Genomic DNA, 24,847 nt, shown 5'->3' with positions numbered 1-24,847 from the left:
AAAGAGATAGAGAAAATGTACTTAAAACCAACTATTTGCGATACTTATGATATTAAATTCAGCTTGTATTTGAGAATAATTTTCATAATTTTCACAATTAAAATGCATTTTAGTTTTGCATTGGTTGTAAATAAAGAGTAGAAGCGTAGAGGAATTGTTTACAAACAACACTTACAAATGTGAATAATTAACAAAAAAATAACTCTTTAATGAAGTATGAAATTTCATTTTAAATCATAAATACAGATTGATCTACAAAAGTCATGTAGGCCTACATGGATGATATGTGAAATGCAGTATTATGTGAAAGTCAGAAATACCATAATTCTTATTAATTTTATATACAGACGTCATGTATGATATGTGAAATGCAGTATTACTTGAAAATCAGAGTAATCATTGTTCTAAATAACATTGAATGCAAAACCAGTGAAGACGTATTTTAATAATAGAGCACACTATATCTGTACCACCGCCTGTCTGCTCAGCACTCGTCCTCTTTTGAAGATTTTACACTAAATAATCGAACTATAAAGCGCAAGTTAAGTATGCACGCCGGTCTGTATGAAGTACTTTTATTATTTTGAACTCCACCTTCCCAGAATAGTTTAGTTCCTTTGGGTCTCAGGTGAGCGCCTTAGGGCCCTTGGCCCTCTTTTTTCATGAAACTTTAAACGTGGATAGATGGCAATATGGCCATTATGAACGTCATTTCATTTTGTTCCTACGTCAAAAATTCTGGTTGCTTTGGCAACAAATATATAAACAAAAAATGTGAAAATGGTGGAGCCGGTAGGGGACATATATTGCTTGGCAATAGTCTTGTTCTTCTAAGTTAGCGTGGTTATTGTAGTATAGAGTAACGGCACTCAATAAACAGTTGTGTGATTAAGTATTGTGGTGAAGTTAACAATATACGCATGCTGCATGATTAAACGCCTTAATAAAGCGTGATAGAAAATACTGTGATTCCATTCAATCTACAAAATCTACGACGGACGTCATATTTAGCAATTAAGTAGTATTTCATGCCGCCACACACGCGCCAATTAATCCGATTGTACAACTGGGAAATCAGAAAGTAAAAACAAAATAGCTTTATTGGATTCGCCAATGATTGGAATTAAGGGAAATCGCACAAACAATGATATGCGCAAGTTTCACATCTTTAATCACCAGTAAGCAAGATGTCCAAAACACACGAAAGCCCCATCACATTGCATGTTCCGTTCAATGCATATTATATAAATAAATAAATAAATAAATAGATAAATAAAAATAATAAATAAATATAAATATATAATATATATATATATATATATATATTTATATATATATAAATAAATAAATAAATAAATAAATAAATATATATATATATATATATATATATATATATATATATACACACACTGAAATGCATATATATCACACATTTCCATAGTACAGATAAAAACTTATTGGACGTGGTCACTATATAAAGAAACATGAGTAAAACACCTGTGTCTTTGTTTATTAGTTATTTGCTTAATATATGAGGCTAAATATAAGCAATGTGAATGGTATGGCGCATAATGGATTGGCATTTCTTTGTAACGATGGACATGTTATATAGTTTTAATGTATGTATATGTTTTTAGTTTGGATTATTTTGGACGCGTTAAAGGAGTATGCTTTTCGTGTTCGATCATATTTTGATTCCAGTTGGTGTAGAGTATATCTTGCCTATGATTGTAAAACAAGCTATCTGGGTCCGGTTTAATGAAAAACTACAAAACCCGACCGTAGTCGGTTGACTGTGTGGTCGACCGACGCTCGTCGGCCGCCAACTGACCGTTCGGCGCGTTCAAGGAGCAAGTTGCCGCGACTGTGGTCGCCCGACGGTGTGGTCAGTCGACTGCGGTCGTGGTAGTCGCTATTTTTATGAAAATTACCACTTCCGCCATAAATATCCGACGGCGAAAATACACGCGAAATATGAAAGACGAAGACAGCAACGATTCGATTCAGTGCCATTCGTGGTCCAATAAGGAGATATCATTTTAGAGCTTGTTATCGAGAACAAGAACCTGCTGGAGGGAAAGCACGGGCAATTGATGACCAAGGCAAACAAGCGGAAAAAGTGGCAGGAGATTGTGGCAGCCATAAACGCGTGTGGGGTGGCGTTGAGGACAGCAGACTCATGTAAACAAATAGCTACGGGACATAAAAAGGAATGCACTAGACTGACCACTCGTCGCGTTCAAGGTACCAGCAGGAGACTCCCAGACAGTCTGAGACGGTGCAAAGACCGCCTTGACACCTGCAGGAGACTCCAAGACTATCTGCGACGGTGCAAGACAGTCTCCCAGACCAGCGGAGCACCAGCAGGAGACTCCCAGACAGTCTGCGACGGTGCCAAGACCGTCTGGGTACCTGTACTAGTCTTCCATACAGTCTGCGACGGTGTAAGACAGTCTCCCAGACCGGTGGAGCACCAGCAGATGACACCCAGACAGTCTGTGACGGTGCCAAGACCGTCTGTGTACCTGCACTAGACTTCCACACAGTCTGCGACGGTGCCAAACAGTCTCTCAAACAGGCGGGGCACCTGCAGGAGACTCCCAGACAGTCTGTGACGGTGCCAAGTTAGTCTCCAAGACCGGCGAGGAACCTGCAAGAGACTCCTAGACAGTCTGCGGCGGTGCCAAGATCATATTAGCACCTGCTGGAGACCCCGAGACAGTCTGCGACGCTGCCTGAAAGTCTGCCAGACCGGCGATGCGCCTGCAGGAGACTCCCAGACAGTCTGCAACGATATCATGACCGTCTGGGCACCTGGAGGAGACTTCAAGACAGTCTGCGACGGTGCATGACAGTCTTTAAAAACAGCGGGGCACCTGCATGAGACTCCGAGACAGTGTGCGACGGTGCCAAGACCGTCTGGGCACCAGTAGGAGACTCCCAGACAGTCTGTGACGGTGCCAATGCTTTCTGGGCACATGCAGGAGATTCTCAGACAGTCTGCGACGCTGCCAGAAAATCTCCCAGACCGGCAAGCCACCCACAAGAGACTCGTAGACAGTCTTCGACGGTACCAGGACCGTCTGAGCAGCTGCAGGAGACTTCCAGACGGTGCCATAAGTCTCCTAGACCGTCAGGGCACCTTCAGGAGAATCCCAGACAGTCTGCTACGGTGCGAAGACCTAGTCTAGTCACCAGCAGGATACTCAAAGACGGTCTGCGACGGTGCAAATACCGTCTCGGCACCTGCAGGAGACTTTCAGAAGTCTTTGACGGTGCAAGACAGTCTCTCAGACCGGAGGGGCACCTGCAGGAGACCCCCAGACAATCTGCGACGGTGTCAAGACCGTAAGAACACATACAGGAGATTCCCAGACTGTCTGCGATGGGGCCAGACAGTCTCGCAAACCGGCGGGGCACATGAAAGAGACTCCCATACATTCTGCGACGTGCTAGACTTTCTGTGCAACTTCAAGAGACTCCCAGACAGTCTGTAACAGCACCCGACAGTCTCTCACTCTGTCGAAGCCTATTTAAGAATCTCCTGCAGGTGTCCAGACGGTCTTTGCACCGTCGCAGACTGTCTTGGAGTCTCCTGCAGGTGCCCCGACGGTCTGGGAGACTGTCTGACACCGTCTGAGAGTCTCCTGCAAGTACCAGGACGGTTATGGCACCGTCGCAGACTGTCTGGGAATCGATTGCAGGTGCCCAGACGTACTTGGCAACATCGCAGACTGTCGGTGAGTCTCCTGCAGCTGTCCAGACGGTCTTGGCACCGACGCAGACTGTATTGGAGTCCCTGCAGGTGCCCCACCGGTCTGGGAGACTGTCTGTGAGTATCCGGCTGGTGACCACACTGTCTTGGCATCGTCGCCGTCTGTCTGAGAGTCTCTTGCAGTTGCCCCGACAATCTTTGAGAATTTCTTGCACCGTCTTGGAGTCTTCTGCAGGTGCCCTGTCGGTCTTGTCACCGTCGCAGACTGTCTGAGAGTCTCCTGCTTGTGCCCCGACGGTCTGGTATATTTCTGGCGCCGTGTGCGAGTCTCCTGCCGGTGCGCCGACGGTCTGGGAGACAGTCTTCAGGTACCAAGACGGTCTTGACATCGTCGCCGACTGTCTGAGAGTCTCTTGCAGGTGCCCCGAAGGTCAGGGACACTGTCTGGCACATTCTGGGATTCTCCTGCAGGTGCCCGGACGGTCTTGGCACCATCGTAGACTGTCTGGGAGTGTCCACCAGTCTTGGAGACTGGCAACGTCGCACACTGTCTGGGTGTGTTCTTCAGGTGCCCAGCTGGTCTGGGAGACCTTCTGAAACCGTCGCAGAGTGTCTGGGATTGTCCTACAGGTGCCCAGACGATCTTGGTACCGTCGCAGATTGTCTGGGGGTCTCCTTGCACGGGGTTTGGGTGCCGACAAAGCGTCAAGCGACGAGCAGTCGTGAATGTGAGAGGTGGACTGCGGTCGCTCGACAGTATGTCGAACAACGCGCGGTCGACTGACGATCGTCGCTCTCTATTAAACCCGGTTATCGTCGCACGACGATTATTCGCTGGTACAACCATAGTCGCCCGACCATGGTCGCTCTTATTAAACCAGACCCTGGTTCGATAAGTGGGTTGACGTTGTGGATTTAGTTAACGCGTTTCTTAAATTGTAGTCATTAATTACATTGTTCATCATTCGTGGTATGTTCAAATTAGAAATACAAGTGTAATATAGAGGAGATATGTGTAGACAAATACAAATGTTGGTAGAAATTATCAAGAATACATTTTCGTATAACGTGAACATTTATTAATAAATTATACTAGTTCAAAATATAATCTTGCCCCTCTCGTTCGTTTGCTCGGTCATTTTAAGATAGAGTCTACTAACATCTTTCCCAAAAGTTTACTCTCTTAATCCTTTTCTGAATATAAGATTTTCACATTCGCTTCATTAGACATTCATATATTTAGATAGTATACTCGCCTTAGCTTGATTTGCGTCGAAAAACAATTATACGGCCAATTTAATATTTTCGATTTTGCTCCTTAACAGAACATCATTAGACGACGTGGGATTTGGTTGTATGTAATTTTATATGTATCATTAAGCCGTTCATGCCTAGAGATACATTCCTATTAATGACTTGAATTTGATTATATGTAATAAACTCATATGTATCATTACGCCGTACATGCCTAAGGAGACACGCGTATTAGTGACTCATCGTTTAGAACGAGATATTATGCCCAGAGTCGAAAAATATCAGAATTATGGCGTTATCGGAAGGCTCTTTTCCCGTCTAGCCGTATGTGCCACCGTCCGTCCATAAATTGGTTATGTCCGCTCCATATTCTTTGAAGTTTTTGTTGAACACTGGGCTTAAAATGCTGGCACATTTAGATCTACTCTATACTACTCAGGCATTCCTACTCAGAGGTCAAGGTCATACTGAAGTGAAGTGTTCTGCTTTAATATGAGCCGTGCTCTGTGAAAAAGGAGTTCAATGCACGTGCGTAAAGTTTCGTCCCATATTAGCATGCGCCACAATGATTTTTTTTGGTATCAAAAAAGTCTCGTCTTAGCAAAAATTAAGTTGAAGCGGAAAGTGTCGTCCTTGATTAGCCTGTACAAATTGCAAAGGCTAATCTGGGACGACACTTACGCACATGTATCAAACTTCCTTTTCACAGAGCACGGCTCATTTATGTTGTATTTATTTAACGTGTATGTTTGACGTGCTTACACAATTTTATATTCCATATTCGAACCTATATAAGTTGCAATAATGTTTAAATAAAAATACAAAGAAAATGTAATATATTTATGACGGTTATAAGCGAGCGTCAGAAAAACTTGCATACAGTCATAAAACATTTATTAGTGCAGGGTACTATGGGCATTCAACAAGTCCCTGCAATAACCGTTCTACATTTTAGATTACAATTTAAAACACACACACAAACTGTTTCAAACATGAATGCTTCTTTTTAAGAACAATGTGCAGAACATTTGTCAATTTACTTATCAGATCATTTGTCACTTTACTTATCAGGACATTTGTCAATTTACTTATCAAGAAATTTGTCAATTTACTTAACAACATTTGTCAATTTACTTATCAGGACATTTGTCAATTTACTTTTCAGGACATTTGTCTTCTTACTTATCGGGACATTTGTCAGTTTACTTATACGGACATTTGTCAATTTACTTATCAGGACATTTGTCAATTTACTTATCAGGTCATTTGTCAATTTACTTATCAGGACATTTGTCAATTAACTTATCAGGACATTTGTCAATTTACTTTTCAGGACATTTGTCTTTTTACTTATCAGGACATTTGTCAGTTTACTTATCAGACCATTTGTCAATTTACTTATCAGGACATTTGTCAATTTACATATCAGGCCATTTGTCAATTTACTTATCAGGACATTTGGCAATTTACTTATCAGGACATTTGTCAATTCACTTATCAGGACATTTGTTAATTTACGTATCAACATTAGTCAATTAACTTATCAGGACATTTGTCAATTTACTTTTCAGGACATTTGTCTTTTTACTTATCAGGACATTTATCAGTTTACTTATCAGACCATTTGTCAATTTACTTATCAGGACATTTGTCTTTTTACTTATCAGGACATTTGTCAATTTACTTTTCAGGCAATATGTCAATATACTCATCAAGACATTTGTCAATTTACTTATCAGAGAATTTGTCAATTTATTTATCAGGACATTTGTCAAGTTACTTATCAGGCCATATGTCAATTAACTTATCAGGGCATTTGTCAATTTACTTATCATGACATTTGTCCATTTACTTATCAGGACGTTTGTCCATTTTCTTATCAGGACATGTGTCCATTTACTTATCAGGACATTTGTCCATTTACTTATCAGGACATTTGTCTATTTACTTATCAGGACATTTGTCCATTTACTTATCAGGACACTTCTCCATTTACTTATCAGGACATTTGTCAGTTAACTTATCAAGTTAATTGGTCAATTTACTTATCAGGACATTTGTCAATTCACTTATCAGGACATTTGTTAGTTTACTTATCAGGACATTTTGGTCAGTTTACTTGTCGGGACATTTGTAAGTTTACTTATCAGGATATTTGTCAATTTTTTATCAGGGCCTTTATCAATTTACTTATCAGAACATTTGTAATTTTTTTATCAGAACATTTGTCAATTAACTTATCATGACATTTGTCAATTCACTTATCAGGAAATTTGTCAATTTATTTATCAGGACGTTTGTCAATTTACTTATCAGGCCATATGTCAATAAACTTATCAGGACATTTGTCAATTTACTTATCAGGACATTTGTCCATTTACTTATCAGGACATTTGTCCATTTTCTTATCAGGACATTTGTCCATTTACTTATCAGGACATTTGTCCATTTACTTATCAGGACATTTGTCTATTTACTTATCAGGACATTTGTCCTTTTACTTATCAGGACACTTCTCCATTTACTTATCAGGACATTTGTCAGTTAATTTATCAAGTTAATTTGTCAATTTACTTATCAGGACATTTGTCAATTCACTTATCAGGACATTTGTCAGTTTACTTTTCAGGACATTTTTGTCAGTTTAATTATCGGGACATTTGTAAGTTTACTTATCAGGATATTTGTCAATTTTCTTATCAGGGCATTTATCAATTTACTTATCAGAACATTTGTCAATTTACTTATCAGAACATTTGTCAATTAACTTATCATGACATTTGTCAATTCACTTATCAGGACATGTGTTAATTTACTTATCAGGAAATTTGTCAATTTACATATCAGGACATTTATCAATTTACTTATAAGCACATTTGTCAATTTACTTATCAGGACATTTGTCAATTTATTTATTTCGTTTCGGCGAAGTACATTTGTGTTTGTTCAAAAATCGATTAAAACGTCTCCCTATACGTAACTTCATACACTATTTTAAAAACCAAAACAAATATGAACTCAAAATGTAGCAGCGTCCATAGACATTTTCAGGACAATTACGGCGCAAATATATACATATCCGAAGGCTTTTGTCACACAGAATATAATCATGTCCTGCAATCAGGTTTCAGTAATTTGTACGACACTATAGACAGATAAATGAGAATGTTTCGCACCTAATTTATCCTAAATTTGATTTTCTTTGGTCTAGATGCCCATGGGTATTGACGCAGAAAGAACTACTTGTACTGTCAAGTCTGCTTTTCCTATAGTATGTTCAACGTGAAATGATGTGCTTTAACTGCGGAAACTCAACAGCTGGCCATGTCTAGAATTTCAGGTTATTCTTTGCGAGTAACGCCCATTAATTTATCAGATGCTATACCCTGTTTCCCATGTAATACGACCATTACATATTTTTTTTTTATTACACATGTATAATACAACATTTTTAAGCGTTTTCATTTTCTTAGTTTTCGTTTATTGACCAATCGCATTTTGTTATTTTGCTGAAATGAGGTTGCAACGTCAAATGACGTCACGAAATGTAAACAACACTCGGGATTTATCACTATGATTGCGAAAATATTTATTTAATTTGCTCATCTAAAAGCATGTGATAAAAAAGCTCTGACACTCGATGTCATATCATACCATATTTTATTAAACTAGTCCAGGAAATTCGTAAGTAAGCTCGCCAAAGGCTCGCTTACTAACAAAATTCCTGAATGCGTTTAATAAGATATTGTATGATATGACAACTCGTGCCAGATCCTATTATGTATTACTGCTTAAATTGTATTATTATATTTGTAATAATTTTAAAAATTGTTTTTATTATTATTATTACCGTGTTATTTTTACCGGTATTATTATTATTTAATTATTATTATTATTATTATTATTAGTAGTAGTAGTAGTAGTAGTATTAGTATTATACAATGTGTGTGTCTTAAAAAATACGAACGATCTGTGATATCTTGTGTAAGTTTTTGTATACCTTAAAAAGCACAGTGATGGCAAAAACCCAAACTTATTCTATTGGTGCTTTTATTTTTGACCCGAAGGAATAATGGATTAGTCGTAATTTTTCACTTCAGGAGATAGTTCTGGTTGTCTTTTTCGGCGTCGAGTACGTCATTAGATTATGGTCGTCAGGATGTCGCAGTAAATACATGGGAATTAGAGGACGGATTCGATTTGCCACAAAACCAATCTCTGTTATTGGTAAGAATATAGCGATAATGTGTTTTACAAGACAAAAAAAACATTCATGAACGTAATGCAATATGTGCGGATGGGTGAAGTATATTTACCCAATTCCAAAGTATGCGCCGTGTATGCCGAAGACTGTCTGTTCCTCGTTAGCCCACTATATCAAAGTATTCCAGCAGCTAATTAATATTATCCTGATAACGATTACGCACATTGTGTTAAACACATCAACACAATCTATTATTTAAATAATTATATTTGGCAGTTTGTCGATTTTTTCTGTTTAATAAATTAAATGATTTGGTTTAATAAATGTATGCATGCATATCTTTATAAATACAACAAAAATTATCATGACCTAAAATATGGGCTTCAGCCTTTAATAATGATATCCTACATTTAAAATGGATAAATAACGATGTAAATTGACAGTTCAATTCTCATTTACAGATTTCCTAGTGGTTGCAGCGTCAATAGTCGTGTTCCTAATTGGTTCAGAGGGACAGGTGTTCGCGACGTCAGCAATAAGGTGCTTCTTGTTATCTCTTGTTACACGAGACTCGTCCTTTGAAAACTGTGTTAAATTCATGTGCGTTACGTGTCGTCTCAAATTATCCTGTGTAGTCCGCACAGGCTAATGTGGGGCGACTGTTCTGCTTTTATGATATTTTTCGTATAAAGGAAGTATCTTCATAGAAAAAATCCAGTTTAGGCGTTAACCCTTTGCATGCTGTGAAATTTGTCGTCTGCTAAAATGTCGTCTGTTGAATTTCTAAAATTAGCATTTTCTTCGAATTTTTTTCAAAGAATACTATCAGAATAGCAAACGTTCTGTGGCGTCTCATCTGGATCCAAACTGTTTGCAAAGGCCTTTAAAATTCAGCTCCAGCGCTTTAAGGGTTAAGTGAAATTGCTACCTTATAACAAACCCATCTGGTGATCTACTTGCACGTACTACATTATAAAAAATCGTACATGTCAGATAGTACATGTTGCTTTGTTTGCAAATTAAATGATTAAAGTGTTCTCCGAATAAATAAAATCCAACGTTTAACATGCCATTTTCTAATAGATTCTCATAAAGAAACCGTGACACATCGATGTTAGACATTTCCGTTTATAGTCCGAAAAAGGCATAGGCACTTTAGCATCTGAGTCAAGTGAACGGTGTAAAAGCGATGGTTTTGTTTTATATAATTCCAACCTGTCAACAGCGATCTTTCAATGTTCGGTTGAGACATTAAATACCACGTTGGTTGCGCTAAAGTGCATCGCTTTTATCGTTCCTCATCCAATACCTTAGTTGCACTGATAAGAATTCGTTAATCTGGAAAACTCTGGAGTAAATTAATGTGTAACGTGGATTTGCGCTTTATTTGATCAGTTCATACGATAAGGCACACAAATAACTTCACCAAAAATGCCCTCATAACATCAATTGTTGTTTTATTGTGTGCCATCGCTCACACAGAAGTGGTTCTTGCTAAAAACCTAAAAATACTTCGAATGCACTGCTACTTCACGGGATGTATTTACAATTAATAAAGCAACTCACACAATAACTAAATCTAGTAATGTAAAACAAAAGAATTGATAAAAACATTTATCTATTTTTGTTGTTTTGATTTCATGACAAAAACAAAACGCATGCATTATAGACTTTCAACTTGATATTACGGACAATGAGATTGCGTTCAGCAGCTGTTTATCTCCATACGGATTGCAGCTGATCATATACAATTCTGGCAAATTCAATCAGGGACGAACATTAAGCTTTTCTAATGGCTTCCTATTAGATGATGGCGCAATTGGAAGATATTTAAGTATTGCGTAATTTTAGGCACGCTGACTTCTCATTTATACAGTGTTTGTGAAAATTTAACCAAAATTGCAAAATAAAAAAAATGTATGACGAATCGACAATTTGTTGTTCATGATTAGCTGATAACCCGGATATAATTAGCAAAGTATGTTCACATAACAGTTGATTTTTCGCGTATAGATGTTTGATTTGTTGCATGTTTTTGTAATTAATGCAAGTTACATCTTATTAACTAAAAAGACAATATGGTTTTTACAATATCAATAAACAAATGACCCGCGTCACGCGAAAATGGGTCTTATGCAACATTCGGTCAGCATAGTTCTAGATTCTAGTCCGAATCATAACTATACCTTACTTATTCAGACCTCTAACCACTGCCTGACATTACAGCGGTCAAGGTAGCTCCTGGTCAGACTGTGGTAAAGCGCGTGCTGGTCTGGAGCTACACTGACCGCATATGGGAAAATATGAGCCTTGTTTTGATAGAACTGGGCATTATGCATGTGCGTAAAATGTCGTTCAAGATTATCCTGTGCAATCCGCACAGGCTAATCAGGGACGACACTTTCCGCTCTAATGACATTTTTCGTTTAAATGAAGTCTCTTCTTAGCAAAAATCCAATTTAGGCGGAAAGTGGCGTCCCTGATAAGCCTGTGCGGACTGCACAAGCTAATCTTGGACGACACCAAACGCACATTCATTTGCCAAATTTTCACAGAACAAAACACGTATGTTCACATTGCGCGCCTCAAAGTAAAAATACCTAATACTACTGTGTGTTTTTTCTGTGTTCAGGGGTGTGCGGTTTCTACAGATACTGCGCATGCTCCACGTGGATCGTCAAGGTGGCACGTGGCGGTTGTTAGGCTCAGTAATTTACCTGCACAGACAGGTATGGCCATTAATACCCGGTTAACTCTGCAACAACATTGATTGCATTACAGTTTTACCGATAAAACTTTATCCCAATTCGGGAAGTAATATATTCATTGTGACAGCATTTTAATATAACATATTCGAATTTAAGATACTGTTTTTCTGGGCAACATTCACAAAAACTATTGCAGTTCACTATTTGTGTTTCTTGTTGCCTTATACACTCTATCTTAAGATCAACGTTGAGTTTATAATCGGTTGAAATTCAAAACGATCTACCCTTGTTTATCGCAAAAGCATTAGTTTTATGGGTTCAGCTAGACACTGAATTTCACATATAATTTAAAGTGATTACATATTTTTATACTTCACTTATCTTAGCGATGATAGCCCGAAAGTTATCTGATGTTAATATTATGCTAAACAGAAGAATGCGAACGATTGCAAGAAATAAAATTTTGATAAACATAGTGTGGAGTTGTATCATTCATTGACTGTTCTAATGACGCGACTCAGTAAGCATTCAGCGCATGGCAACGTTTGTCTTTAATGATGTCGTGTAGTTGTCAGTTAGAGAAGTTGACATGCTAATAAACAGCTTTCACTTGCCAATCATGAACATTTTTTGTAACAACACTTTCATCACGAGTCAGGGGCGGATTTCTTTACATTGCCTTCAAACAATCGTATAAAGTATTATGTATCGTACATGATGCGATTTCTTTATATCACTCTTTCCATAGGCTCATATCTCGATGGTTTTTCTCCATCATAGTGCAGGGTATGTGTATCATTTAGATAATTTTTCATTTCACGAGCTCATAATGAAATTGTATGTTTGTTTCCTAGAAATTATTTTTGTGGGACAGATTTTCACGTCGTACAAAGATTGTCTTGGTTTAAAATTGATGAAATGGGTTTTTCATGAATTGAATTACCAAGTTTTAAATATGTTTCATTTGTTTAATGTGTATGTATTTTATTTCAGGAACTGATCACCACGTTGTATATAGGTTTCCTTGGTCTCATTTTCTCGTCTTATTTTGTCTACTTGGCGGAAAGGGAGTTGAATAGCCAAGACTTTAGTAGCTATGCAGACGCTCTTTGGTGGGGCGTGGTAAGTCAATCTTAAGATAAATTATACTTTATAAGCTATGAAGACGCTCTTTGGTGAGGCGTGGTAAGGCAATCTTAAAATACATAAGACTTTAGTAGCTATGCAGACGCTCTTTGGTGGGGCGTGGTAAGTCAATATAAAGATACATAAAACTTGAGTAGCTATGCAGACGCTCTTTGGTGAGGCGTGGTAAGTCAATCCTAATAGCATAAGACTTAAGTAGCTATGCAGACGCTCTTTGGTGGGGCGTGGTTAGTCAATCTTAAGATACATAAGACTTGATAAGCTGTGAAGACGCTCATTGGTGGGGCGTGGTAAGTCAATCTAAAGATACATAAAACTTGAGTGGCTATGCAGACGCTCTTAGGTGGGACGTGGTAAGTCAATCTTAATAGCATAAGACTTTAGTAGCATTGCAGACGCTCTTAGGTAGGGCGAGGTAAGGCAATCTTAATAGCATAAGAATTTAGTAGCTATGCAGACGCTCTTTGGTGGGGCGTGGTAAGTGAATCTTAAGATACATAAGCCTTCAGTAGCTATGCAGACGCTCTTTGGTGGGGCGTGGTAAGTGAATCTTAAGATACATAAGCCTTCAGTAGCTATGCAGACGCTCTTTGGTGGGGCTTGGTAAGTCAATCTTAAGATACATAGTTTATATAAAAAATTCTTCCGAAGCTTAAAGATATAAAATATACCAAAGAACATAGGAACTGAGATAAATTTGAGTTATTAAAGCTTTCGATTTTCTGAAATTTTGTAATTAAATTGGGTATATTATCTCTCATATAATGATGTTGGTTCGTAAGTTGTATGCTACATTAAGATAAAAGTTTAACACTTAAAGACAAATAAGGTTTCATTTAATTAATATGATTTGTTTATCAGTTATAAGCCTTTATCAGTCACAGGCTAATCTGGAACGACACGTTTCGTCCCTGATTAGCATGTACGGACTGCACAGGCTTATCTAAGACGACACATTCATTAAGACCCATTTTCCCAGAGCGCATCTCTTATTAAATCCCAAGCTCGGATTGTGTTTTTTTTCCAGATAACGGTGATGACCATAGGTTATGGGGATAAAGTGCCGAGGACGTGGATGGGGAAGATTGTGGCCTCGTGTTTTGCTGTGTTTGCAATATCTTTCTTTGCTCTACCTGCGGTAAATATACAATTTTATACATTACCTGTTAACCAATGTGCGTTTTTATTGTTTTTATTTAGTATACGCTTCCCAATTTAATGTTGTTTAACTCATTTGATATATAATTGTAAGTGATCTTAGATGCTGCCACATTCAGACACAATGTAAATAATAAATGAATTCAAACAACTTCGTCTTTAATGTTAAACTACTTCTAACTGACTTCTTATTTCTTATTAAAGTTGTATTGTTCAGCAAGTGGTACATTTTTGTAAAAACATCATTACATCGACATTAAACATTTTCATCGTTTTGGCCAGTGAAAATGAATTGTTTGTGTAGAAATAAAACCTCGTGACGTGTCTTGGTCAATTTGACGTCGTCTGTTTTATTATGCATAATGTGAGCCGCGTTCTATAAAAAACTGGGCTTCATGCATGTGCTTAAAGCTTCGTCCACAACTAGCCTGTGCATTTCACACAGGCTTACCAGAGACGACGCTTTTCGCTTCAACTTTTCTTCATTTTCCTAAACGAAACATTCCAAAGAAGCGGAAAGTGCTGTCCATGATTAGCCTACACGGTCTGCACAGGCTAATCTGGGTTGACACTTTACGCACATCCTCTACCGGTAAGCCCAGTTTTCTCAGAGCGAGACGCATGTTGTCACATTGACACTTTGTGTGCAGGGTATACTGGGATCAGGCTTTGCGTTGAAAGTTCAACAGAAGCAGCGTCAAAAACACTTCAACAGACAGATCCCGGCGGCCGCTACTCTCATTCAGGTAGGAAATACACCACAATAGGACACACTGGAATACAAAAAAAACGCTGGATATACAATGTATCGCCGGGCGTTTAAACTTAAGTAACACCAGTTGGGTATTTATAATGATTGCACCAGAGGGACAAAAGGTTGACCTCCGGTCTGTCCATCTGTCTGTGTGCTCGCACGGAGCTTGATCCTGCGATAACTTTAGAAGTACATTAGCTAGTTTCATGAACGTGGATAGAGCGCCATATGGAGCATATGCACGTTATTCAAGTTTTTTACAGAAATAAGTGAAAACTAACCGAAAATTGTTAATCTTGGGAACAGCTAGTTTGATTAAACTCGGGATGTGGATATATGGAGATATGCATGCTATTTCTGGGTCAAAATGTTGATTGCTATGGTCACAGAAATAATGGAAAACTGCAAGAAAAATCAGGGTCTTGCGATTATTGACAATGCACTAAAGCGACACCGATGTCGGCAGAGAGTGCTATTTTCGGAATAAGTATATCAGTTTAATTCGTCAGACAAAAATGTGGTCGCGTTAAAAACAGAAATATTAAAACAAATCTCACATCATGATAAAAGGGTAACTTAAACAGTACCGAAGCAAGGTTGCTGAAACTAGGTGTGTTCATACAAAAGGCATTAAATGAATATACACGCCATTTTTTTTTCGTCACACCAAATTGTGTGTTCGTCGGAAAAAATCGAATTCTTTAATAACTCAAAAAGTACTCATAAAACTCGGTGTGTAGCTGAAGGGACATAAACGTTATTTCAGACAAAAAGTGTGGTTATTATGGTTTCAGAAAAAAAGAAACATAATATCTGGATCCTGCCATAAATGTAATGTACTTTATGTATTAAATTAATGGAGATTCTGTCCAACTGGGTATTATGGTTTCAGAAAAAAAGAAACATAATATCTGGATCCTGCCATAAATGTAATGTACTTTATGTATTAAATTAATGGAGATTCTGTCTAACTCAGACAACGTTAATCCGTTAGGGGGCTTCTGTTATGTCTGTGGCAAAGCTCTTAGCTCTCATAAGTTTAGTTAACAATAGCCTATAAGCCACAAGACAATCTACACAGAAACAAAAGTTACCTAAACATAATTAAAAGTAGGGCGCCACACTTTTCCTGGACAAACTCAACCGATCAAAGACATTTTTCAGTCATAAGTGCACATGTTTACGCCAATAGCTGAGAAGTGCGCTACATTAATGGGAAATCCTATTCATGCATGAAAAGGTTCGAACACATTACTAGCCAGGTAATACACTATGCAAATCGTTTTTTCAAGTGCCTTTGGAGGGTTCACGCTGCCGAACCCGCTTCAAAATCCGAAGCCACCTGGCGTATACACATTCACGACACGAGTTCGGACGAGACCGTCCTGGCCCGCATGGCGCGGCGAGCAAGTCTGACGTTACGTAAGCGACGTTTCAGCACGCGACTCGACGCGGGGTCCCTCAGTCACGTTCCGAGGGAGAGCGTGTCTTCGTCAATAAATTTCGATAACGAGAAAATGGGTAAGCTTTTATTTCATTTGACAGTCTTCATAAACGTTGTCAATAAAATGATGACAACAAGTTACCTTCAGTGTATGCTGTATACAATGCTGTGATCTTAACGTGTGTGTTAAACCCATTCATGCCTAGCGTCTAGAAAAAATGCCTTGGCAAACAGCGTAGACCCAGATTAGACGCCGCATGTTGCGGCGTCTCATCAGGGTCTGCGCTAATTGCTTAAAGGAATGTCTGTAAGAAATAGTATAAATATAGAAATAAGTATACAAGACATCCCTAATTTTGGAAATAAATTGATCCAATTTAGAAGGATGGGAGATTTCACTAAGCATAAATGTGTTAAGAACAAGTAGTTTTTTTTATTAACAGCCACGAGAAAATGACATTATCAGTAGAACGCGGATTTAGAAACTGAAACATTTTGGAGATTCTTCAGCCCACGGCTTGTTTTTTGTAGACACATAATAATAACAAGTGTATTTTAACATGCACATAAAAAAGTATCCAATTTACAAAACCTTGTTCTGGTCGCCGTTAAGACGAACGTTTCTTTAGAAAACGTTCCACTTTGTTTAGACTTAAAACAGGTATGCATTAAGGCACACACTAATGCTTGTACTAATTTTAAGTCCATATTAAGCACATAAATATGTTTGTGCACCTAGCCACACCAAAGTCGCACAGGCGAGACAGTTTCTGGAGCCACAGGCCCAGTATCATAGGCTTCAACTTTGGGAGGGACGACATTGATGACACAGACGCCGAATTCGACGAACCGGAAAAAGTGGTTGTGTACGTATCCTGTACATATATATGGAGAGAAACGCTCCAGAGAAAGGGGCTTATTGAGACTCGGTGGGGTTGTTAAATAATATGTATTATACCTGACCATAATAATAAGTGACAACACCCCGCTTTTATGGAATTTTACGGTTAAAGTAAGTCTCACTAAACGGTTAATCATGTCGTGCCTTTGCGGACTGAACAGGCTAATCTGGGACAACACTGTACGCATATGTGTTAAGCTCTATTTTCAAAGAGGCGGGTTACATATATTTTAATCGAATACTTGGAATTTAAGATGGGTAGGTGAAAAAAGCAAAACAACTGAGCTTTTAATTTCCGCATTTATCGAAAACTAGTTATCAAAAGTGTGAGGAAGAGAACACCAAACATGTTTTATTTACAACAAAAAAACACACACGACATTTGATTAATACAATTTAAAGCGAGCGCTTGCACTTATATATTGTACTTCAATGTTGTACCTATGGTCAATCCACCGCAGTGAATATTTAAAAAAAAGCATGAAAATAAATATATTATTGATTTATCATTTCACTGGTTAACATGGTTAACTTTATTGAATAATTTGTTGTTTTCTTTAAATCTTAAACCATACACGGAAGCAAATATAAAGTTTAGCTCTAGTGTTTTGTTTATCTCAGGAGTCTATAGCCCTTACATATTTGCCAATGCTTGAAACAGACATCAACTAATTTACACAGAAATCAATATACATTGACAAATAATGCAATCACTAAAATGAAAAATTAAATCCCAAAGTGACTGTTACACCTTTAAGTCCACAGCAATTCGCAAAGAATTGTACTTTTATCGTAATTGCTACAACTCGTGTGTACGGTAAAGGTAATTCTCAAACGGAATTGAACACATCAGGTACCTCGGAACGATGAGCGATTAGGAAGAAATCTTTTCTTTGTCTGCTGGCTACAGAGGCGGCTAGATGCCTCTTTTTGATCAATTAATGGAGTTTATTGAGTTGTTGGTATAAGCCCGTTTTACAATAACATGAATACGTGGATTATTCGTAGTTTAAGCCTGTGCAATTATCAATGGGTTTGTGCCTGAGTATTTACAGTACAATACGACAAGATATGATGCGATTCGATACGATAGAATACTATAGAAAACGATACTATAAATACAAAATACGAAACAATGATGTACAATGTTACAGAAAAAATGTTTGGCTTGATGTGTTTGACAATCTCACAATTCAGATTATATATGCATGTACTGGACAAACGGTAATTAAGACATTTTCATTCATATTATCGTTGTGTATTTGTATTACCAGCGTAATTGGGTTGTGAACACCAGAACCAAGGTACATAAAGCACAAGCGAAATCTTCACTGTATTATATGAGTCGCGTTCTGAGACAACTGTGCTTAATGCATTGCGTAAAGTGTTGTCCCAGATTAGCCTGTGCAGTCCGCAAAGACTTATCAGGGACGACACTTTCCGCTTTTATGACATTATTCGATTAAAGGAAGTCTCTTCTATACGAAACTCCAGTTGAGGCTGACCCTGATTAGCCTTTGCGGACACTTAACGCACATGCATTAAGCCCCGTTTTCTCAGACCGCGACCCATATAGTTGTTCTTAAATACGCTAGACGTGCACGCGTATGGCTCTGTCTACATGTATTTTAATTATGCACAATTGCAGCATAACAAGCGTTCAATCGCCGTTCTGGTTTAGTTATACAAAAGCTAATCGCTTTTACTTTACTATGCAAAAAGATCATTCTTGAATATGGTTGCCCCGCAGAACCAACATTCTATATATAACATGTCGGACTCACTAAAACAGTAGTTTGCTGCCATTGGAAAACACACAAAGCCATAATTACTTGTAAACTAGCTGTCATCGGCTGAATATTCCGCCTTAATGCATTACGTAGGCGAAAATTAAGTGCCCGCTTTGCCGTTGGGACCTCGCGTGCTGATTAAATACGGTGTTTGAAATCCGTTCTAATTTAGCAATTAGAGTGTGTGTACTTTAGCATAATACGAACATTTTAAATGTGTTATTTTTTTGTTATTGTCAGACTTTACTTTTGGAATATTTGTTTAATATTGAGATATTGTTAAATATATGAATGTTAATGTGTAACAGGCCCTATATTTAACTTAGAAAACAACATTCGGCCGTGCTATGTGAAAACGGGGTTTAATGCATGTGCGTAAAGTGCCGTCCCAGATTAGCCTGTGCTGTCGGTAGATCTCATCACGAAGATCTGCAGTGCACACGATTTAGAACTGTTTCCATAGTATATGAGTTATAACCCTTTTGTGTATTTCGTGCGGAGCTTATCTTGTAATTTAAAAACATGGATCGACTAGAAAACGTTTGAGTTAGCAAGATCACATTATGGGGGTGTGCAGTGCAATAACTCTTGCTTTCAATTTTTTAGAACTATAACTCTTACTCTTAAATGTTATACATATTGACCTTGTCCATATTATCCTATTGCGTATAAAATATTTATTCAAAACCTTGAAAGGTATCATCATGGCACTTAACCCATTAATGACTAGCGTCTAGAAAAAAGGCCTTGGCAAACAGCGTCTCATCTGGGTCATACGGCGGCGTCTCATCTGGTTCTGCGCTGTTTGCTTAAAGGAATTTCTGTAAGAAATATCATAAATATAGAAATAAATATACTAGACATCCCTAAATTGGGAAATAAATTGAACCAATTTAGAAGGATGGGAGAGTCCACTATGCATAAATGTGGTCACCTCACTGAACTCAAAGACTAGTTAATGGTAAAAAAATATTTCGTTATTGTTATTTTTCTGGATTAGTTGTTTATGTCCTCCAGTCTATACTGGGGGACATATTGTTTTTGCCCTGTCTGTTTGTTGGTTTATTTGTAAAATTGTTTGCGCCAAACTTTAACCATGGCCATAACTTTTGCAATATTGAAGATAGCAATTTGATATTATGCATGCACGTGTATCGCACAGAGCTGCACATTTTGAGTGGTGAAAGGTCAAGGTCAATGTCATTATTCAAGGTTAAAGGTCAAATCTATGGGAGGATATAGTGTTTCACAAACACATCTTGTTTTAAGATTTCTTTATTTTATTTTCAGATTGACAGAAGCTCATAAAACAGCTATAAGAGTTCTCCGAAAAATTAAATACTTCGTTGCTCGAAGGAAGTTTCAGGTATTTTTTAGTTTTCCTTGCCCGAGCTACACGGTCTATCATACTTTCTTAATGTTAGACGATCTAGTAGTCATATCGTTACTGTATGATAAGATATATCAGCCACGCCATGACACCACCTTGTTTCACGAAAGCGTATTTTGTTGGAAAGTTAGCAAAAAAGTATGTTCTGTAATTGTTTAGCGTTATGATGTACGTCATTGTTAAAAACATATTAAATTATTTCTGTCTTCTTTAAAAAAAATTGGAACAAATATTGGCGCATGGAAAAAGAGCTTCGATATAATATGCAAATGGTTTTGCGTCAGTAATCTTGAATTAGTAAACTCTATAAATATAGCTGTGTTACATTTCAGCAAGCGCGCAAACCGTACGACGTTCGTGACGTCATTGAGCAATATTCTCAAGGTCATCTGAACATGATGGTGCGGATCAAAGAACTTCAGCGCAGGTAATAAACAGGATTCAGTTAATCACATTGTAGCAGAACATAAACCAGTCTCAGTAAGGACATGTTTTACATTATACCGTATTATAACCGTAACATTTAGAACTATATTCAGATTTATGGTAGTCATTAACTGCTTCTTTATAATGTAAAGCCTATTTCAAGTATGTGTCAACAATGGGATTTTTTTCACACACTGCTTTAATCCAACATTAAATATTTGATTTATTCATTTTTTTCATCTTCTGTACAAATCATTTCCCGGTCTTACAATTGCAAAGCGATTGCACTTTCATGTTTGTTTACGGATTTACGGAATAACTCGATCGCTAGTAATCATAATGTGATGATTTACGGCAAATCATACGTTTGCATTTTAAAGCGTGACGTCACAGCAATTAACTCTTCTTGGCTCAGATTTATATAAACAATAAAATATGTTCTAAAAATACTGACTTTTGCACAATTTTTACGAATTGAATAATGCAGTTTTAATAGAACGTCATAGAATTAAAGATGTTTCTACAATAACTTTTTGACACATTTATATAAATAAGGCTGAACATCGTTTTCATAAATCCAAACTGACCATCGTGTCTTGAAAAAGCGTTCATCAACAAATGTACAAAGATATACAATCACAACCAATTTTGAAACGTGTTGGCTTTTTCAAGGTCTTAAATGGTTAATTTTTAAAAAGCAAATCAATGCTTTTGCGGGTGTAACGAGCACATTTCCACCTAGTTAAATCACTAATGACATAAAACCATTGATTTCAAAATATAAAAGTTTCAGTATTAAAAAACCTCGATTTCTGTTCGTTCTATTAAAAGTGTATGTATTTTTTCTTAAAGAAAAGCCCGAGCTAAAGAGGTGGTGCTAATAATAGAAAATGGCACCCTTGCACATTTAAAACTACGTATTATGTTTAATTGATTTACCCTTTTATGTTTATTACTTCACTTGTCGAATAGTTATGAGTCATGTACGTATTTACAAAACAAAAGTAAAAACAAGTTGATAGTTCAGACTCACGTATCATAGATGGTTTGCATTAGTAAATGTTAATTACTTAAAAGCGGTTAGTCCGCTTTGAGAACGTTTCGGCAGACAGGATAAAATTACCCATGCAAATATGCAAGCCCTGATGCAAATGCCAGCCCCATGTAATGCACTTGCAAGAGTGAATAATGTTTAGGACAATATGGAAACGTGCATCCGAGTTTTGGGACAGACTCATGAACGTTACGGAAGTCTGTTAGAACCAGTTATTCTGGACTAGATTCCGACGAAATGCAGCATAGACTACGGGAAGAGTAACACACAGATAGGCGATCTAAGATGGTATTGATTAGGCAGAACAATTATGTTCTAGGTTTCCAATAACATCGCCAAAAGTTGGTACATCGGCCAACTAGTTTTCCCCGCCATGATAATGGCAGAAGAACACATAGTTTCACCCTTGTCCTTTAATGTTAGTACACGTATATGTATGCGTGAGTATGCATGTATGATTGTATGTGTATGTGGAGAGAGTGAATTTCTTGTCCGACTCGTACTTGATATATCATTGAGGCATTTAGAAATAAAATTGTAGAAGATATCATCATATGAAGACGACGTTTCGCTTGCAACTCATTTCGAGTGTGTAGCGTACAGACTGCTTTATTTAAGTTTATGACCTTGTTTGGTCCTTTAATGTGAAAAAATGGCAACTGTTATTTTGTAAACGTGTTGATATTATACATAGATTTGGTATAATATATGTTGAAGAATAAATTATCATACGAACATTGAATTTTAACTACCAAAGTAAAGTCATGTGATAATATTATTGTGATATGACTGTCTAGTCAGATATCGTGCTTTGGCAACTAATTGTTTTTTTTACAAATGCACACATCACGGTGCCTATTCCACGTGACTTTTTTGGATCTGTGTTGGGAGAATAAAGCACGACCCAGTTAACATTTTTAAGGATCTCTTTTTAAATATTTCACCATTTTTAATGGGATGAAGTGGAGAGGCCGCTCATTCGTAAGTTTTCTTTAGGTATTCGCGCGTTTGAACGGTTAGAAAAATGTCGGATCAGTGTGGGGACTTCATATTACAAACGCGCGGTTGCACTTTACTGAAAAAAATACTTACTTGTTTAAAAAGCTCATGAAACCTATAGAAGACTGTCACGAATGAGCGGGCTCTCCACTCTATCCCATGAAAATGGTGAAATATTTAAAGAGGCATCATTAAAAATGTTAACTTGGTCGCGCTTTATTCTTTCAACACAGATCTTAAACAGTCACTTGGTATAGGCAACGTGCACATGTCTAGCAGAAAAACCAGAAGCCAATGTTTGTGTTAAGAGAGCAACCTGTATGTTTTGAAAGCATTGATTTTTATAACGCCAACATGTGACAAATTGTAAAGGCCCTTACGTTTTCAAATGAGTAGTGATTGTATTTTTGTATATTTTTTTATCGATAAATCTTACATGAATCGGACCACATCGCCAACTGTTTAAACTTATTCGAAATATTAGGAAATATAGCACATTACACCTACTCATCCTCTTAATTTCTCCTTCGTTTTCAACCAAAGCTTGATGTCGCTTGCGCTACATCAGCAGTATAATCGGCTGTGTTAATATTGCATCTCAAAAGGTGACTCCATTGTGTAACTGGATTCAAATGGCACAACTGTATATTTCGTCATGATAAAATTACACAATTAAACAAAATAATTCGCGAATATTCACAAAATGACAATTATTGGGCGTATTCACAAATTTTGATTAAAAACACCTGTTAATATGTTTTCCGTCAAATAACTCATTCGTCGCTTTTTTCTGCTGCATCTACATATTGATTACAACTAATAAGGGCCGCTGAACCTTCGCCAACGTAGTAAGCCAATAAAATAATACAAGTATAATACACGGAATTTATGAAGGGGCCTTAAATAAAGTAAAATTGAAATATATATATAGGTGTTTATTTCTATCCAATACGCCATAGTAGGCACATGAGGACAACATAAATTCACAATAAAATTAACAACAACGTAGGCAAAGCAAAATGCAAAAAATAAATAAATAATAAGGATAATAATACACACGCACGCCCATCCGCATACACCCACACTCATTCACGCGCACACGAATACACCCACTCCCATACACACATGCCCACACTCACAAGTAAACTAAACATACATAAAACGTACATGGACAACACAATAATCATGAAAACAGGCGGAGAAGCCCATTATGAGTGAAAAACAATTATAATCGAAAAATACATTACAAAATAATAATAATCTAATAATTTCTGAAATGAGCTTAAAAGAGGCGATCAAGAAATAATTTCCGATCACAAGTAAACAAAACATACATACAAAGTACATGAACGGAGGAGCCTTTAATAGAGGCGATTAGGATATAATTGCTGATCACTCAGTATGAGTATATTAACGCATCATAATTTTCTGTGTACATTGGATACATGAAAACGTAAGAAAGAACAGTATTATGAACACCAGCAAAACATAGATAAGTTACTTTTCATATGACTATTTTAATTACCGGTAAACAGGATAAGCAACTTAAGTTAACAATTCGTAATGAAATATGTCAAGCTATAAATGTATGGAAGCTTTAATTTAATGTTAAGTTAAACAATTCGTAATGAAATATGTCAAGCTATACATTTATAGGAGCTTTAGTTTTATGTTAAGTTAAACAATTTGTAATGATATATGTCATGCTATACATGTATAGGAGATTTAATTTAATGAATGACATTACTTATCTAAAGAATTATGGTGTTAATTCTTAACTTTAAAACCATGAAATGTAAAAGAAGCTAGTTTTCTTAATGTTAGTGCATTTTGGGAGTTTATAAGTGCAATACATTTTTGCATGTTAGGTCGTAACCAATACTTTTTATCGATATATTTCTTTC

General features: G+C 37.2%; 1 protein-coding gene across 3 annotated transcripts in view; it reads left to right on the top strand.

The window, feature by feature from the left end:
• The window catches only part of LOC127850864 (potassium voltage-gated channel subfamily KQT member 1-like), a 60,505-nt gene that overhangs the window by 29,811 nt on the left and 5,847 nt on the right, over nucleotides 1–24,847 (top strand). For all 3 annotated transcript variants that reach the window (XM_052384205.1, XM_052384204.1, XM_052384206.1), the window contains exons 4-13: nucleotides 9,070–9,196; nucleotides 9,635–9,713; nucleotides 11,806–11,902; nucleotides 12,875–13,003; nucleotides 14,055–14,165; nucleotides 14,836–14,931; nucleotides 16,232–16,460; nucleotides 17,123–17,249; nucleotides 20,365–20,440; nucleotides 20,797–20,891. In XM_052384205.1, coding sequence (XP_052240165.1) covers nucleotides 9,070–9,196; nucleotides 9,635–9,713; nucleotides 11,806–11,902; nucleotides 12,875–13,003; nucleotides 14,055–14,165; nucleotides 14,836–14,931; nucleotides 16,232–16,460; nucleotides 17,123–17,249; nucleotides 20,365–20,440; nucleotides 20,797–20,891 — 1,166 coding nt within the window. The remainder of the gene's footprint in view (nucleotides 1–9,069; nucleotides 9,197–9,634; nucleotides 9,714–11,805; nucleotides 11,903–12,874; nucleotides 13,004–14,054; nucleotides 14,166–14,835; nucleotides 14,932–16,231; nucleotides 16,461–17,122; nucleotides 17,250–20,364; nucleotides 20,441–20,796; nucleotides 20,892–24,847) is intronic.

Source organism: Dreissena polymorpha, chromosome 11, assembly GCF_020536995.1.
Source record: "Dreissena polymorpha isolate Duluth1 chromosome 11, UMN_Dpol_1.0, whole genome shotgun sequence".
Lineage (NCBI taxonomy): Eukaryota > Metazoa > Mollusca > Bivalvia > Myida > Dreissenidae > Dreissena > Dreissena polymorpha.
This window is presented reverse-complemented; position numbering and strand designations above follow the sequence as displayed.